General features: G+C 38.3%; 1 protein-coding gene across 7 annotated transcripts in view; it reads left to right on the top strand.

The window, feature by feature from the left end:
* Positions 1 to 14,213, top strand: part of FRY (FRY microtubule binding protein) — a 348,688-nt gene extending 334,475 nt beyond the window's left edge. For all 7 annotated transcript variants that reach the window (XM_045869273.3, XM_054506292.1, XM_064586228.1 and 4 more), the window contains 3 exons: positions 1,081 to 1,191; positions 11,945 to 12,147; positions 12,746 to 14,213. In XM_045869273.3, coding sequence (XP_045725229.1) covers positions 1,081 to 1,191; positions 11,945 to 12,147; positions 12,746 to 13,004 — 573 coding nt within the window. In that variant the 3' untranslated portion in view covers positions 13,005 to 14,213. The remainder of the gene's footprint in view (positions 1 to 1,080; positions 1,192 to 11,944; positions 12,148 to 12,745) is intronic.
* The last annotated feature ends 1,450 nt before the right edge of the window (positions 14,214 to 15,663 follow it).

Raw genomic sequence — 15,663 nt, 5'->3', positions numbered from 1 at the left:
AGCTGAGTTCTTTATAGTCCATTAGCAAAAGAAAGGCCCTATTTATCCTTACTTAACCACATTTGAAACTGAACAGTGACATGTTTCGTTGACGCCACATATTTAACCCACTTTCCCTGGTGACTGCTGAGCCATGAAATTCTATCTCGTGAAGGCTGCTCTTTTCTTCCACAGAATTGCCATCCACCACCTAGGAGCTAACTCATTCTTAGAGTAAAACGGGCAAAGTGTAGAGCCCATTACAAGCAGATACAGCTCAAAGAGTAGTATGATCGTTGGTGTTGGAATTACTCAAGATTTATTTTTCCCTCATAGTAGACCTAAGCCATATAATGAAAACATTTTAAATTCCAGAGGTAGCTATAGGGCTCAAGGGCCATTTTGTAGGATTCCTTTTTAATGTTCTTTCCACACAAAGTTTTGAATGTTCCCTTAATTTCTCTTTTCTCCTAGCACTTGTAGCCCCTTTTTAACTCTGTAATTCAACAAATATTTACTAAGCACTGAGTAGAAGCATTGTCACTAAAACTGATACAACACCTTAGAGGATCATATGACTGACTGTTGTGTTTACACAGACTTTGAGATGAGTGTCTGCACTCTAAAAGGCAGCCAAAATTGTCACATGGAGTAAGCCCCCCAGTTGCTGAACTTACAAATTTAACACCTAGAATGACTTAAATGTTTTGCCTTTCAAATATACTTTTCATAATTGTTTTTGCTTTTTAAAACAATTTTAGCTTATAAAAATTAAGACAACTGCAATTAAGATGACCACAGCTATAATTTGTAGGGATTTAATTGGCAAACATAATGAAAATCCGGTGATTCACTGAGTCCCTTTATGGCAACTCCTTCTAATTAGTCATCTTCCAGGAGCTATTCTATCTTGTATTGTGAATTTCTCACTGATATTTATTGGCTGGATTTTGTTGTTCTGTTTCATCTGGAATAATAACAGCTAGTTCTGTTTCCTTGATGTAAAAAGAAAAAAAAAAAGTTTTTTTCCACCGAGATTTCCCTTGTTATACAAGAATGATCCTTAATAACTGTTTCTTCCCATGCACACTCTCTCTTTAGCAATTGGAACTGTGCCAGAGGTTATATAAGCTGCACTTCCAGCTGCTGCTGCTTTTTCAGTCCTACTGTAAGCTCATCGGCCAGGTGCACGAAGTCAGCTCCACGCCAGAGGTGAGCCGCACGCCTCCCGATGCCAAGTCCTACCATGAAAATCATTCTTTTCCTTTTGGTCTCTCCCCCCAGCCCTTTTATAACTGTCCAAGTGATTTTATTCCCACATAACTGATTTGCTCAAACACAAAACTTAAATATGTGTTGTCTTTCCTTCCGCTCTCGTTTGGCAGTGCCAGGACTAGGGCAAAGCAAGTGACTAGCCGAGGCACAAAATTTAAGGACAACCCTGAGTGAGTGCCTCACCTGCTGCTATGCCGAGAGGCCTCACTTGGCCCACTCTGATCCTCACCCTGGTTCTGGACATCCTTCTTTGAAAAAGTTCCTGTGTTATGGTTTTCCTTCTTTATATTTACTTTTTCATACTTGCCCTAACATTCAGATAAGAAGTAAATATCTACATGACGTTTGATTCTCTTCAGTTGCCCTGTCCTGCTTAGCATTAGGATGCTTTAATATTTTTAAAAGTAACAAACATACTACTTCCAAGAGAGCCAAAATTTTCCTAGAAGTGAAGAAATATTACCGCAACAAAGTAAGTGAAATAATGGTGATGTACACTGGATATTACGGAAGCGCAAAGGTCAAGCATCTAATTCAGCTGGAGGTGAGGAGGTTGAAATAGGAAAGCTTTCTGGAGGAAATCACACCTGAGCTGATTCTTAAAGAAGGAGATGGAGTTAGATGAAGTGAGGGCTAAGGAGAAATGTTCCATTAAGCAGCTGCAGCATGAGCATAAAGTGGTAAAAAAGAGAAGGGAACTACAGGGGTGCCTGGGTGGCTCAGTTGGTCAAGTGTCTGTCTTCAACTCAGGCCATGATCCCAGGGTCCTGGGATCGAGCCCTGTGTCCGGCTCCCTGCTCAGTGAGGAGTCTGCTTCTCCCACTCTCAAATAAATAAATAAAAATCTTCTTAAAAAAGGAAGCAAAAGGAACTTATTTTTTTAAAACATTTCATTTATTTTAGAGAGAAAGCATGAGCAGGGGTAGAGGGAGGGGGAGAGAAGCCGACTCCCTCCTGAGCACGGGGTTTCATCCCAGGACCTGGAGATCATGACCTGAACTGAAACCAAGAGTCGAACACTTAACCAAATGAGCCACCCAGGCGCCCCAAGTACAAGCAATTTAGTATTGCTAGAATATGAAATACAAACCAAAAAGGAAGAATCAGGCACAAGAGATAGGTAAGGGTTAGATGACGGAAGATACTGTGCCTGGGAATGTTTTAGTTAAATTTTTATGGCAGGGATGTGAAGGGTGGATTTGATGACACATAGGCTGGAGACAGGAGACTAGTCACTAGGTTGCTGAAATAGCTCAGACAAGGATGAGGGTTTTGACCAGGACAGAAGGGCTAGGTATGGAGAGAGGACAGAAAATGAAAGAAAGACTGAGCACAAAAGGCCAATGAAGCTGATTAGGGGTCAGGATGAGGAATGAAGGAGAAGAAAAAGTCGAGGGCGATGCTGAGGTTCCATCTTCGATGAACCAGGTGACCCGTGGTAACACAGCTGACACAGGGATAAAGGAGGACTGAGGCCACTATACATCCACGCGTGTTGGTCAGGGACTATATCGGCCTACTAGACCATGCCCAGGTTTAATGACGTCTTGCAAGCAGTTCAATGGGAGGATCTGAGGTCAGAGGAGAGATGTGGACTAAAGGTGCAGATGTGCTGGTCGTCCGTGAACAGCCCATCCTACCAAGAGCAGTGGGGTGAGGACGGAGCCCAAGAAACCTCACGTCGGAGGAGGGTAGAGGAGGAAACACACATGACAGCCTTGTTACCATATTTATCACTTAGTTTGATAAAAGGAAAATGACTGAATAGTTTTTAAGTATACTTTTAAATGCCAATTTCAAGGGAGCGGTATGAAGATCTCTTCACAAACCAGGCTTCCTCCACAGAATTACAAATTATTAAAGAGAACACAGTTAATGCAAGTTATAGGACATGTTGTCAAGATAAAGTTTGCTATTCTAGCAAATATTAACAGGAACCTTAGAGTCCATCTCTGCTCAAAAAATAACACACATTAAATGTAACTCATGTCATTTCCCATACTTAAGAGCAATTCAGGTTTCACTTTAGAGTAATAAAATTATGTATTCTTATCATGTATATATATATTATGCATAATTATTTCAATCTAATAAATTTAAAGTGAATTTCTCCTTAATTATGTTAAATCTAGGGAAGTCTTAAATGGCTATACACACATACACATAGTATATAAAACATCCCTAGCTTTGAAATAATTAAGATATTGACTTTCAAACTTAAAAATTATATATATAAAATACTCTAATCTTTTTAATTAAAGTATACTTGACATACAGTATTATGTCAATATTAGTTTTAGGCATACAACTTAGTGATTCGACATTTATATACATTAGGGAATGCTACCCCAACAAATGTAGCTTCCATATGTCCCCAAAATTATTACAATATTATTTACTCTATATGCTGTACTTTTCATCCCTGTGACTTTATAACTGGAACTTTGTACCTCTTAATCCCCTTCACATCTTTCACCCATCCCCCAACTCCCCTCCCCTCTGGCAACCACAAGTTGGTTCTCTATATTTGAACCTGTTTGTTTTCTTTTTTAGATTCCACATATAAGTGAAATCATACAGTATTTGTCTTTTTCCATCTGACTCACTTAACTTAGCATAATACCTTCTAGGTCCATCCATGTTGTCACAAAGGCAAGATCTCATTCTTTTTATGGCTGTGCAGTTATCCAGTGTGTGTGTGTGTGTGTGTGTGTGCGCGCGCGTGCACATCTTTATCCATTCCATCTATCAATGGACACTTGGGCTGCTTCCATATCTTGGCTATTGTAAATAATCCTGCAATAAACAAAGGGGTGCATTTATCTCTTCAAATTAGGGCTTTTGTTTCCTTTGGGTAAAATACTGAGTAGTGGAATTACTGGATCATAGGGTAGTTCTGTTTTTAGTTTTTTGAGGAACTTCCATACTGTTTTTCAGTGGTGAACCAATTTATCATCCCTCCAAACAGTGCACAAGGGCTTCCTTTCTCCACATGCTTCCCAACACTTGGTCTTATATTTTTGATATTAGCCATTCTGACTGCTGTGAGGTGATATAGTTCATTGTGGTTTCAATTTGCATTTTCCCTGATGATTGGTAATGTTGAGTATCTTTTCATTGGACTGTTGGCCATCTGTAGATCTTCTTTGGAAAAAAGTCTATTCAGGTCCTCTGCCCATTTTTTTCATCAGATAGTATGAGTCTTTACATATTTTGGAGATTAACCCTTTATCAGATACATCATTTACAAATATCTTCTCTCATTTAATAGGTTGCTTTTTCATTTTTTTATGGTTTCCTTTGATGTGCAAAAACTTTAGTTTCATGTAGTCCCAATTGTTTATTTCAGCTTTTTTTGCCCTTGCCTGAAGAGACCTATCCAAAAAAATATTGGTAAGACCAATGCCCAAGTGTTTACTGCCTATGTTTTCTTTTAGGAGTTTTATGGTTTCAGGTCTTACGTGTAAATCTTTAATTCATTTTATTTTTGTACATGACATAAGAAAGTGGTCTAATTTTGTGAACACTTTTTAATGAAAAGATTTTTTTTCTTCTCCATCATATGTTTGTGCCTTGTCAATTAATTGTGTACGTATGGGTTTATTTATAGGTCCTCTGTTCTGTTCCAAGCATCTATGTATCTTTTTGTTCCAGTACCATATGTTTTTGATTACTATTACTATTACTATTGTAGTATAGTTTGAACTCTGGGATTGAGACACCTCTAGCTTTGTTGTTCTCTCTCACAATTGCTTTGGCTATTGGGGCTCTTCTGTTGTTCCACACAAATGTTGGGATTATTTGTTCCAGTTCTATGAAAAATGCCTGTGGTATTTTGACAGGAATTGCACCGAAGCTATAGATTGCTTTGGGTAGTATTGACATTTTTAAAATATTATTTCTTCCAATTCATGAGTGTGGTATAACTTTCCATTTGTTTGTGTCCTCTTCAGTTTCTTTCATCAATGTTTTATAGTTACCAGAGTGTAGATCTTTTACCTCCTTACATTTATTCCTAGGTATTCCATTCTTTTCGATGGAATTGTAAATAGGATTGTTTTCTTAATTTCTCCTATCATTATTAGTGTACAGAAATATACGGATTTCTGTATATTAATTTTGTATCCTGCAACTTTACTGAATTCATTTATCAGTTCTAATAGTTTTTTGGTGGAGTCTTTAGAGTTTTCTATGTATAGTATCATGTCATCTGCAAATAGTGACAGTTTAGTGTCTTCCTTAACAATATGGATGCCTTTTCTTCTTGTCTGACTGCTGTGACTAGGACTTCTAGTTCTATGTTGAATAAAAGTGGCAAGAGTGGCCATCCTTGGCTTGGGTTCCTGATCTTAGAGGAAAAGCTTTGAGCTTTTCCCTGTTGAGTATGATATTAGCTACAGGTATGTCATATGTGACCTCTATTATGTTAATGTATGTTCCCTCTATACCCACTTTGTTGAGTTTTTTAATGAATGGATGCTGAATTTTGTCAAATGCTTTTTTTTAATCTATTGAGATTAATCATAATTTTTATCTTTCATCTTGTTACTATGGCTTATCACATTGATTTGTAGATCTTGAACCATCCCTGCATCCCTGAAATAAATCCCTTGGTCATGGTAAATGATCCTTTTAATATATTATTGAATTCTGCTAATGTTTTGTTGACAATTTTTACATTTATATGAATCAGGAATATTGGCTTTTAATCTTTTGTCTGTACTGTGCTTGTCTGATTTTGATATCTGGATAATACTGGCCTTGTACAATGAATTTGGAAGCATTCTTTCTGCTTCAATTTTTGGAATACTTTGAGAAGGATAGGTATTAAATATTTTTTACATGTTTGGTAGAAGTCACCCATGAAGCCATCTGGTCCTGGATTTTTTGTTGGGAGTTTTTGGATTACTTATTCAATTTCATTACTAGTAATAGGTCTATTCAGATTTTCTATTCCTGATTCAGTCTTGAAGACTATTTCTAGGAATTTATCCATTTCTTCTACGTTGTCCAATTTGTTGGTGTATAACTTTTCATAATAGTCTATTAGAGTCCTTTTTATTTCTGTGCTGTCAGTTGTAACAGCTCTTTCACTTCTGATTTTATTCATTCAAGTCCTCTCTTTTTTTCATGATGAGTCTAGCTAAAGGTTAATCAGTTTTTCTTTTTTTATTGTGTATTTTTTGTTTGTTTCAAGTTTTTAAAAATTCTAGTTAACATACAGTGTAATATTGGTTTCAGGAGGAGAATTTAGTGATTCATCACTTACATATAACACTCAGGGCTCTCATCACAAGTGCCTTCAATACCCATCACCCATTTAGCCCATCCCCCCAACCCATCTCCCCTCCATCAACCCTCTGTTTGTTCTCTATACTTAAGAGTCTCTTATAGTTTCCCTCCCTCTTTTTTCTTTCTCCCTTACCCTATGTTCATATGTTTTGTTTCTTAAATCCCATATGAGTGAAATCATAAAGTATTTGTCTTTCTCTGACTGACTTATTTTGCTTAACATAATACACATGAAAAGATGCTCAATATCACTCATCATCAGGGAAATACAAATCAAAACCATGATGAGAGTGGTGCCTGGATGGCTCAGTCACCTAGATACCTAGATATTAGTGTATCTAATATGAGCATCTGACTCTTGGTTTTGGCTCAGATCATGATCTTAGGGTCGTGAGATCAAGCCCAGTGTCAGGCTCCATGCTCAGTGGGGAATTTGCTTGAGATTCTCTCCCTCTGCCCCTCCCCGCCCCACTCATGCTCACTCTCTCCCTCTCTCTAAAATAAATAAATCTTAAGAAAAAAAAAATACCATGATGAGATACCACCTCACACTAGTCAGAATGGCTAAAATTACCAACACAAGAAACAACAGGTGTTGGCAAAGATGTGGAGAAAGGGGAACATTCATATTGTTGGTGGGAATGCAAACTGGTATAGCCACTCTGGAAAACAGTATGAAGGTTCCTTAAAAAGTTAAAGCTAGAACTATCCTATGACCCAGCAATTATACTACTAGGTATTTACCAAAAGGATATAAAAATACTAATTCAAAGGGTCACATGAACCCTGATGTTTATAGCAGCATTATCAACAATAGCCAAATTATGAGAGCCCAAGTGTCCATCAGCTGATGAATGGATAAAAAAGATGTGGTATATATATATATATATATAAAATATATATATAATGGAATAGTACTCAGCCATAAAAAAAAGAATGAAATCTTGCCATTTGCAACAACATGGCTGGAGCTAGAGGGTATTATGCTAAGTTTTTATCTTTTCTAATAAGTCACTCTTAGCTTCATTGAGGTTTCTATTTTTTTATATTCCATTTCATTTATTTCTACTCTAATCTTATTATTATTTCCTTCTTTCTACTAACTGTGCTTTGTTCTTCTTTTTCTAGTTCCTTTAGATGTAAGGTTAGATTGAGATTTTTCTTGTTTCTTGAGGTAGGCCTGTTATCAGAAACTTTCTCTTAGAAATGCTATTGCTAAGTCCCGTAGATTTTGAACCATGTGTTTCCATATTCATTTGTTTCAAGGTATTTTTTTTATTTTCTCTTTATTTCTTCCTTGATCCATTGGTTTAATAGCATATTCTTTGTCTCTTGTTAGTCTTCGTTTCAAAGTCTATTTTGTCTGGTATAAGTATTTCCATCCCAGCTTTTTTTTTTTTTTCCATTTCCATTTGCATGGAATATCTTTTCTGTTCCTTCACCTTCAGTCTGTATGTGTCTTTAGATCTGAAGTGAGTCTCCTGTAGGCAGCATATAGATGGGTCTTGTTTTTCTTTTTATCCATTCATTTATCCTATGTGTTTTGATTGGAGCATTTAGTCCATTTACATTCAAAGTAATTAATAATAGGTATGTCCTTATAGCAGTTTGTTGTTTTCTGGTTATTTTTGTAGTTCTTCTCTTTCTTTCCTTTTTTTTTTTTTTTTTTTGATGACTTTTCAGTGTTATGCTTGGCTTTCCATTTTTTGTGTATCTAATATGTTTTTGGCTTGTGGTTACTATAAGATTCATATATAACATTCTATGTATATGTATATAGCAGTATGTTTTAAGTTGGTCACTTAAGTTCAAACACATTCTAAAAGCAGTACATTTTTAATTCTACCCCATTTTATGTATATGACATCATATTTTAGATCTATTTTGTGTATCACCTAATTGTGGTAGATATAATTGACTTCACTGTTTTTTCCTTTAGTCATCTTTCTAGCATTCTAGGTGATTGATCTACTACTACCTTTGATATATGTTTACCAGTGAAATTTTTTCCTTTCATAATATCTTCTAGTTATGGACTCTTCCTTGCTTAAAGAAGTCTCTTTAACATTTCTTGTAAGACTGGTTTAGTGGTGATAAACTCTAACTTTTGTTTTTCTGGGAAACTCTCTCTCCTTCAATTCTGAATGATAAGCTTCCTAAGTAGGGTATTCTTGGTTGTAGACTTTCTTCCTTTCATCACCACTTTGCAGGCCGAAAGGGAGTGGCATGATATATTCAATGTTTCTTCTAAGAACTCAGCTTATAGCCTTATGAGGTTTCCCTACTGTGTAACTAATTGCTTTCCTATTGCTGCTTTTAAGATTCTCTCTTTAATTTTTGACATTTTAAGTATTATGTGACCTCCCTTGGGTTCATCTTGTTAGAGGCTCTCTGTATTTCCCAGATGTCTCATTCTCCAGGTTAGGGAAGTTGTCTGCTATTCTGTCTTTAAGTAAATTATCTGCCCCTTTCTCTCTCTCTTCTACTTCTGACCCCTATAAATGTTAGTAAAACTGATGTTGTCTAAAGGTCCCTTATCCTCGTTTTTTAAAATTCAGTTTTCTTTTTGCTGTTCAGCTTGGGTGCTGTCCATTACTCAGTCTTCCAGATCACTGACCCCCCATTCTTCTGCATCTCTACTTTTAATTCCCTCTATTGTATTTGTCATTTCAGTTTTTGTATTCTCCAACTCTGACTGGTTCTTATTTATATTTTTTCTTTGTTGAAATCCTCACAAGTTCATCTACTCAAGTCTAGTGAATATCTTTTTTTTTTTTAAAGATTTTATTTGTTTATTAGAGAGTGAGCAAGAGAGAAACAGCATGAGAGAGGAGAGGGTCAGAGGGAGAAGCAGGCTCCCCGCTGAGCCAGGAGCCCGATGTGGGACTCGATCCCAGGACCCCAGGATCACGACCTGAGCTGAAGGCAGTCGCTTAACCAACTGAGCCACCCAGGTGCCCAAGTCTAGTGAATATCTTTAGGACCATTACTTTGAACTCTTATCTGTTTTGTTTAGTACTTTTTCTGAGGTTTTATCTTTTTTCATTTGGAACATATTCCCCTCTTCCCTCTACCTCTGTTTCAGTATAGTATGTCTTGAAAGTAGTGGCCTTATGTAAAAGGTGTCCCTGTGGAGCCCTGCAGTGCATTTCCCTGGTCACCAGAACCAGGCACTCCAGGGGTGTGCCTTCTGTGACTGGGCCATGACTGCTTCAGGCATGTCGGTGAGCAGGGTTGACCCCAGCTAGGCTGGCTGAGTCACCTGGCTGCAGCTGCTGCAGGCTGCCTGCCCCCTGTAGCAGGAGGAATACCTGCCAGAGCAGGGCAAGCAGTGCTAGCAAAGTAGATGGAGATTGTCAGAACTGGCTTCCACCAGCATCAGGCCAGCCAGACTTAAGGAGAGGAAGAAAAATGTTGCCTACCAACACTTCTATTCCCAGAGAAAGCTCCTACAGATCCCTGCCTATCTGACACATGCCCTAAAATTAGTCTGTGAATCTTCATATATAACCCAGGTGCTCTTCATACTACTGACTCTGTAATGAGTCTTGGAGTGACTGATGTAATATGCTGGCCCTTTAAAAGCAGAGTCTCAGTTTACTATAGTCCTCCCACTCTTCTGGAGCCTCACTGATTTTTTTTTTTTTTTTTTTTTTTTAGATTTTATTTATTTTTTAGAGAGCGAGCGAGAGGGAAACAGCATGAGAGGGGAGAGGGTCAGAGGGAGAAACAGGCTCCCTGCTGAGCCGGGAGCCCGATGTGGGACTCGATCCCAGGACCCTGGGATCATGACCTGAGCCAAAGGCAGACGCTTAACCATCTGAGCCACCCAGGCGCCCAACCTCACTGATTTTCAAAGCCAGATGTTATAGGCGCTCATCTTCCCCATGCTGATCCCCAAGACAGGGGGTGCCTGATGTGGGGCTTGATCCTCTCACTCCTCAGGAAAGACCTCTGCACACCCTCTGTGATATCCCTTCTCCTTATGGGTCGTCACACCCTGGGTTTGGTTCTCTGCCCCTCCTACCCTTATCAATGTGGCTTTTCTTTATATCTTTAGCTGTGGAAGAACTGTTCTGCAAGTCCTAAGGTTGTTTTCAGAGGGAGTTGCATTATATGTAGTTGTAGCCTCATTGTGTCCGTGGGAGGAGGTGAGCTCAGGATCCTCCTACTCTACCATCTTCCCAAGCTCCTCCTCTAATACCTTACTTAAAAGGATTACCTCAGTAAATTTTAAACCTAGTATTGGAATAGGTAGTTGTATTTAATAGTAATCTGTGTGAAGACAAATAATTCTGGAGGGCTTTGGTTCTAGACATGGTCCAGTGAGCTAGCTGGGAATGAGGAAAGATGAAGATGTTGGGTAAATCAACTTTCCAAAATAAAAGACAGCACCAACTTACCTTACAAAGGAAAACAAATCTTTAAATGCACATCAACTTTTTGAAAATGCTCTTGAGATCAAATCGCAAAACAGTTGACTTCCATTGTATATCTGGGGGGAACTAAAAAGTGACATAGGTTCTCTCTTTATGATTTATCCTTTGGTACCAGTAATTTTGAGATAAAATACCTCTTACCTCTGTAAAATGAATACTATCTTGAGATTTTTCCTTTTCCTTAAATTATATCTTTCATCTTTTCCCATGGCATACAAATGAGAAAAAGTTATTTTTCAAACAAGATCCATGTTCATGATTATGCTTATTAAGCATTTATGTGCCAAAGTGTACTAAGCATTTTATATACATCATCTCATCTTTAAAGTTACCTGTGAGGTAGGTAATGTCTTCAGTCTCACAGAAAAGAAAACTGAAGCACATAAAAGTCTATTTACTGGGCGCCTGGGTGGCTCAGTCGTTAAGCATCTGCCTTCAGCTCCGGTCATGATCCCAGGGTCCTGGGATCGAGTCCCACATCGGGCTCCCTGCTCGGCGGGAAGCCTGCTTCTCCCTCTCCCACTCCCCCTGCTTGTGTTCCTGCTCTCGCTATCTCTCTCTCTGTCAAATAAATAAATAAAATCTTTAAAAAAAAAAAAAGTCTATTTACTTGACTATGGTCCCACAATACAGTGCAGAATTGGCATTTGAACCCAGCTCTACCCAAGTCTGTTGTCTTAAGCATTTTAACTCTGGATATACCCTTCTACTTAAATAGAAAACAGTTGTTTAAAGGAAATGTTAACCTTTCATCTAAGGAGAGTATCCCAGTAGTTGATACAGAAATTTATGCAATGTATATGACCCCCTACACATGCCAGGTAGTAGTTTTATTTGTTCAATTTTAGTTTACCAAGATATTAAGCTTATGCTTAACCAGACCAGAGAAATGAAAATTTTCTCTCTTGGGGATGCAAAATCTAGCCTGCAACTAAACATGATAAAAATTTTTTTAACAGCTGCTAAATATGTCCAGGGAACTGAGTGACTTAAAGAAAAACCTGAAGGAGGCCACTGCGGCCATTGCAGCTGACCCTCTCTATATAGAGGGTGCCTGGTCTGAGCCAACCTTCACATCCACTGAAGCGGCCATCCAGTCCATGCTGGAGTGCCTGAAGAACAATGAACTTGGCAAGGCTTTACGGCAAATCAGGGAATGCAGGTAACTCTACTATTTCTTTTAGAAACGGTGAAAAAAAATGCATGCCTAATAGTTAATCACTACAGAAGGGACATCTAGATATTTTATACACATCCTTCTCAGATCTTTACCATTACCATGCCAGCTATATCAGATTTCAGAACTTACATGTTTAAAATATAGGTGTTACTTCTGGTCTTTTGTCATACCTGTAATGTTGAAACAGTTCAAATTATGTTGGGGTATATTTTGAAAACTATTATTTGGATGTATCCTTTTCCCCTTATATTTTCATAGTATAGTCACATTCATTGGAACCAGAATGCATAGCAAATACATGTTTTATGATTATCAAATTGGGTTCTGATATTTAGAAGCTTTAGATATTTTCATCAGAACCAATAACATTCCACCATCAGTTATGGTGATGTTTGTAAAACTCCAAATATACTAAAAGCCACTGCATTGTATGCTTCAGATGGTTGAATTGTATAGTAGTATGTGAGCTATATCTCAAAGCCAGGTTATTTAAAAGTAATATTCTTATACTTCAGCGGCTCATAACCTCTCAACTTTGTAACCAATAGTGCCTCTAATCTATGCTGTTTTTTGACTGCAGAAGTCTGTGGCCCAATGACATCTTTGGAAGCAGTTCTGATGATGAGGTCCAGACACTACTGAATATTTACTTCCGTCATCAAACTCTGGGACAAACGGGTACTTATGCATTGGTGGGGTCTAACCAGAGCCTGACCGAAATCTGCACCAAGCTGATGGAGCTGAACATGGAGATCCGGGACATGATTCGCAGGGCCCAGAGTTACCGGGTCCTCACTACTTTTCTTCCAGACTCCAGTGTTTCTGGCACTAGTCTCTGACAGGAGCCTCCCATCCCCCATGGGTTCCAAGCTGGGGGTGCTGTCATGCTGGGGTGACGTCATTCAGTGTCTTTTCAGCCTTCAGAAGGCTTGGTCAGACTGTTCTCCCTCTTGTTACCTGTAGGACTTTTTCTAAGAAAAACAGGATGACAGAACTTCCAACGTGTAGCAATACCATCAGAACCAAGGTAGCATAGAACATTCTGGAACAGACTCCATCTGTTATGCTGTGTGGCACAAAGGTGTTATTTTACTGAGCAGATGCAACTCACTACTGAAGAAAGTGACTTCCATTGCATACCAAAGCTGACTACACTGAACAATACCTTCCTTTCTAGAAACAATTTTAGATTGGCAAAAGTGCAATGTTTTCTTCACTAAAAAAATATTTTATATTCTAAAACTTGTACATTCTTTTATTTTTCCTTTTTTTTCTTTCTTCTTTTTTCTTTTTTTTGGTGGGCTGAGGAAGGGGCAGGCAGAATGAAGCTGGCCACTGAAAACTGTAAGACAGTCAAAAGCTGACAGCCTGTTTATGTGAAAAGGGAATTGTAAATGGACAATTTAATATACACTGTAATTTGAATACAATTACTGTATCTAAAAGGAGCTGCTATGAAGTACCTTTCTTATGTTGCTAGGCTACTGTTTCCGAAAGCCCTGAATCTCTGCAGGAGTCTGTGATTAGGACCCTAGCACCAAATATGGTCCAGATAGACCTTTTTGTAAGGGTCTTGGCTGCTTTTTACTAGAAGGTTGCTTATATGAGCATATTTATACTACATAAGGATGAGTGTTAATTTTAACCAACTTTGCCATTTTGTAGAAAAAGTTAAAGAAATTCACATTATAAATTCCAAGTCTTTTCACCTGTCACGCATGCATATTTTAATATCCATCTGGATAGCCACAAGTAGAATCATAAACTATGAGTTATCACTTTGTTACTTAAGAAATGTCATATTTTATTTGTAACATATATGTAAAGGGCCATTCTTAAGTTTTCTCCTTCAAATTAATGCTGTCAAGTGTTAGCTGTGTGCATGTAAGCCGGTTGCACATCAGAAACATATTCAAAGTTGATCTATGTAACTTATTCACTCTGTAAATACATTTAAAGTTTTTGTGATGTAATCTTGGTTGATATTCTATTCAGAACTTCCTTTAGACTAAAAAAAAAGACAAAATACATATTGACCATGGATTTTATTTCTGGTTTAGAGATCTTTGTCTTTGGCACACATTTACAGTTTTGCATGTGGGTTGCCACATGATAACCCCAAGGGGCACCACTCATATACACTCCATAATTGGCACTCACTGGGGCTAACCAGGGACTCTGTGAAGCAGGAACTGTTACCTCTTTGGAAGTGGACACTAAATTAAGACTGTGATCTCAGCTCTCTCTAATCAACCAAAGAGAGAAATCAGAAGAGTGAGCGCTCTACTTGTCAACACCTATCATTAGATTGTCATCCTTAAAATTGTGAAACAGACTCTATAAGAAAAATTAGGAGTTTTAATTCTGTCACCATTGCTCATCTATCTCCACCCCACACGAAAAACAGGGACATGACACACACAACAATCTGTTACTGTCTTCCTACTCGTATTTACCTAGACTAACAAATATAACTTACTTCTCTAACATACAAAAACTAAATCTTAAGTAGTAATTTTCTAGAAATAGCCTGTAACGGGAGTATGAGCCAGGATTTTTTTATGTTACCAAAGGTACAACTATTAACTAATTGTAAGAACTTTCTTGAGAGGGGGGAGGGTTCAAGATGGCAGCATAGGAAGATCCTGAACTCTCCTCCTCCAATGGACACAAAAATCTACAATTACATTCAGAGTGATTCCCATAGAAGGGGACCCAGAAACTGGATGAAGAGAGCCTTTGCAAAAAAGAAAAAGCACTGAGACAGAAGAGGCAGAGATACGGTCTCGCTAAAGAACACACATTCCTGGCACAGTGTTCGATGGTCAGGAGAGTTCTCAAAGTTATTAACTTTTCCCTGAAATTTAAGATCTGTATCAGGAACCCTAACCCTTACATCCCGCACAGGAGGGAGGAGTCCCCAAAACACATGACTATGAAAACCAAAAGGGAGTATGTCCAAGAAAATTATAGAATGCAGGGAAAGGAAAACCCATTCTTAAAAAGGCTCATGTACAGACTCACTCAACCCAGAAACCAGTGTACAAATAACCAAAAGTGCACACACCACAAGTGAAAGAGACCCACTTAATGAATTTTGGAGTACCTGCCAGAGAGTCAGGAGACAGCTGGGGCTCTCCATGGAGACAGAGACACTGGCAGCAGCCACTTTTTTTTTTTATTCTTATGTTAATCCCCATACATTACATCATTCGTTTTAGATGTAGTGTTCCATAATTCATTGTTTGTGCATAACACCCAGTGCTCCATGCAGAATGTGCCCTCCTCAATACCCACCACCAGGCTAACCCATCCTCCCACCCCTCTCCCCTCTAGAACCCTCAGATTGTTTTTCAGAGTCCATCGTCTCTCATGGCTCGTCTACCCCTCCGATTTCCCCCGCTTCATTCTTCCCCTCCTGCTACCTTCTTTTTTTTTTTTCTTAACATATATTGCATTATTTGTTTCAGAGGTACAGATCTGATATTCAACAGTCTT

The sequence above is a fragment of the Mirounga angustirostris genome, unplaced genomic scaffold (assembly GCF_029215605.1).
Source record: "Mirounga angustirostris isolate CCGP_5_RB_7025 unplaced genomic scaffold, mMirAng1.0.hap1 SCAF_3, whole genome shotgun sequence".
NCBI lineage: Eukaryota > Metazoa > Chordata > Mammalia > Carnivora > Phocidae > Mirounga > Mirounga angustirostris.
The sequence above is the reverse complement of the archived record's forward strand: the minus strand, read 5'-3'. Positions and strand labels throughout refer to the sequence as shown.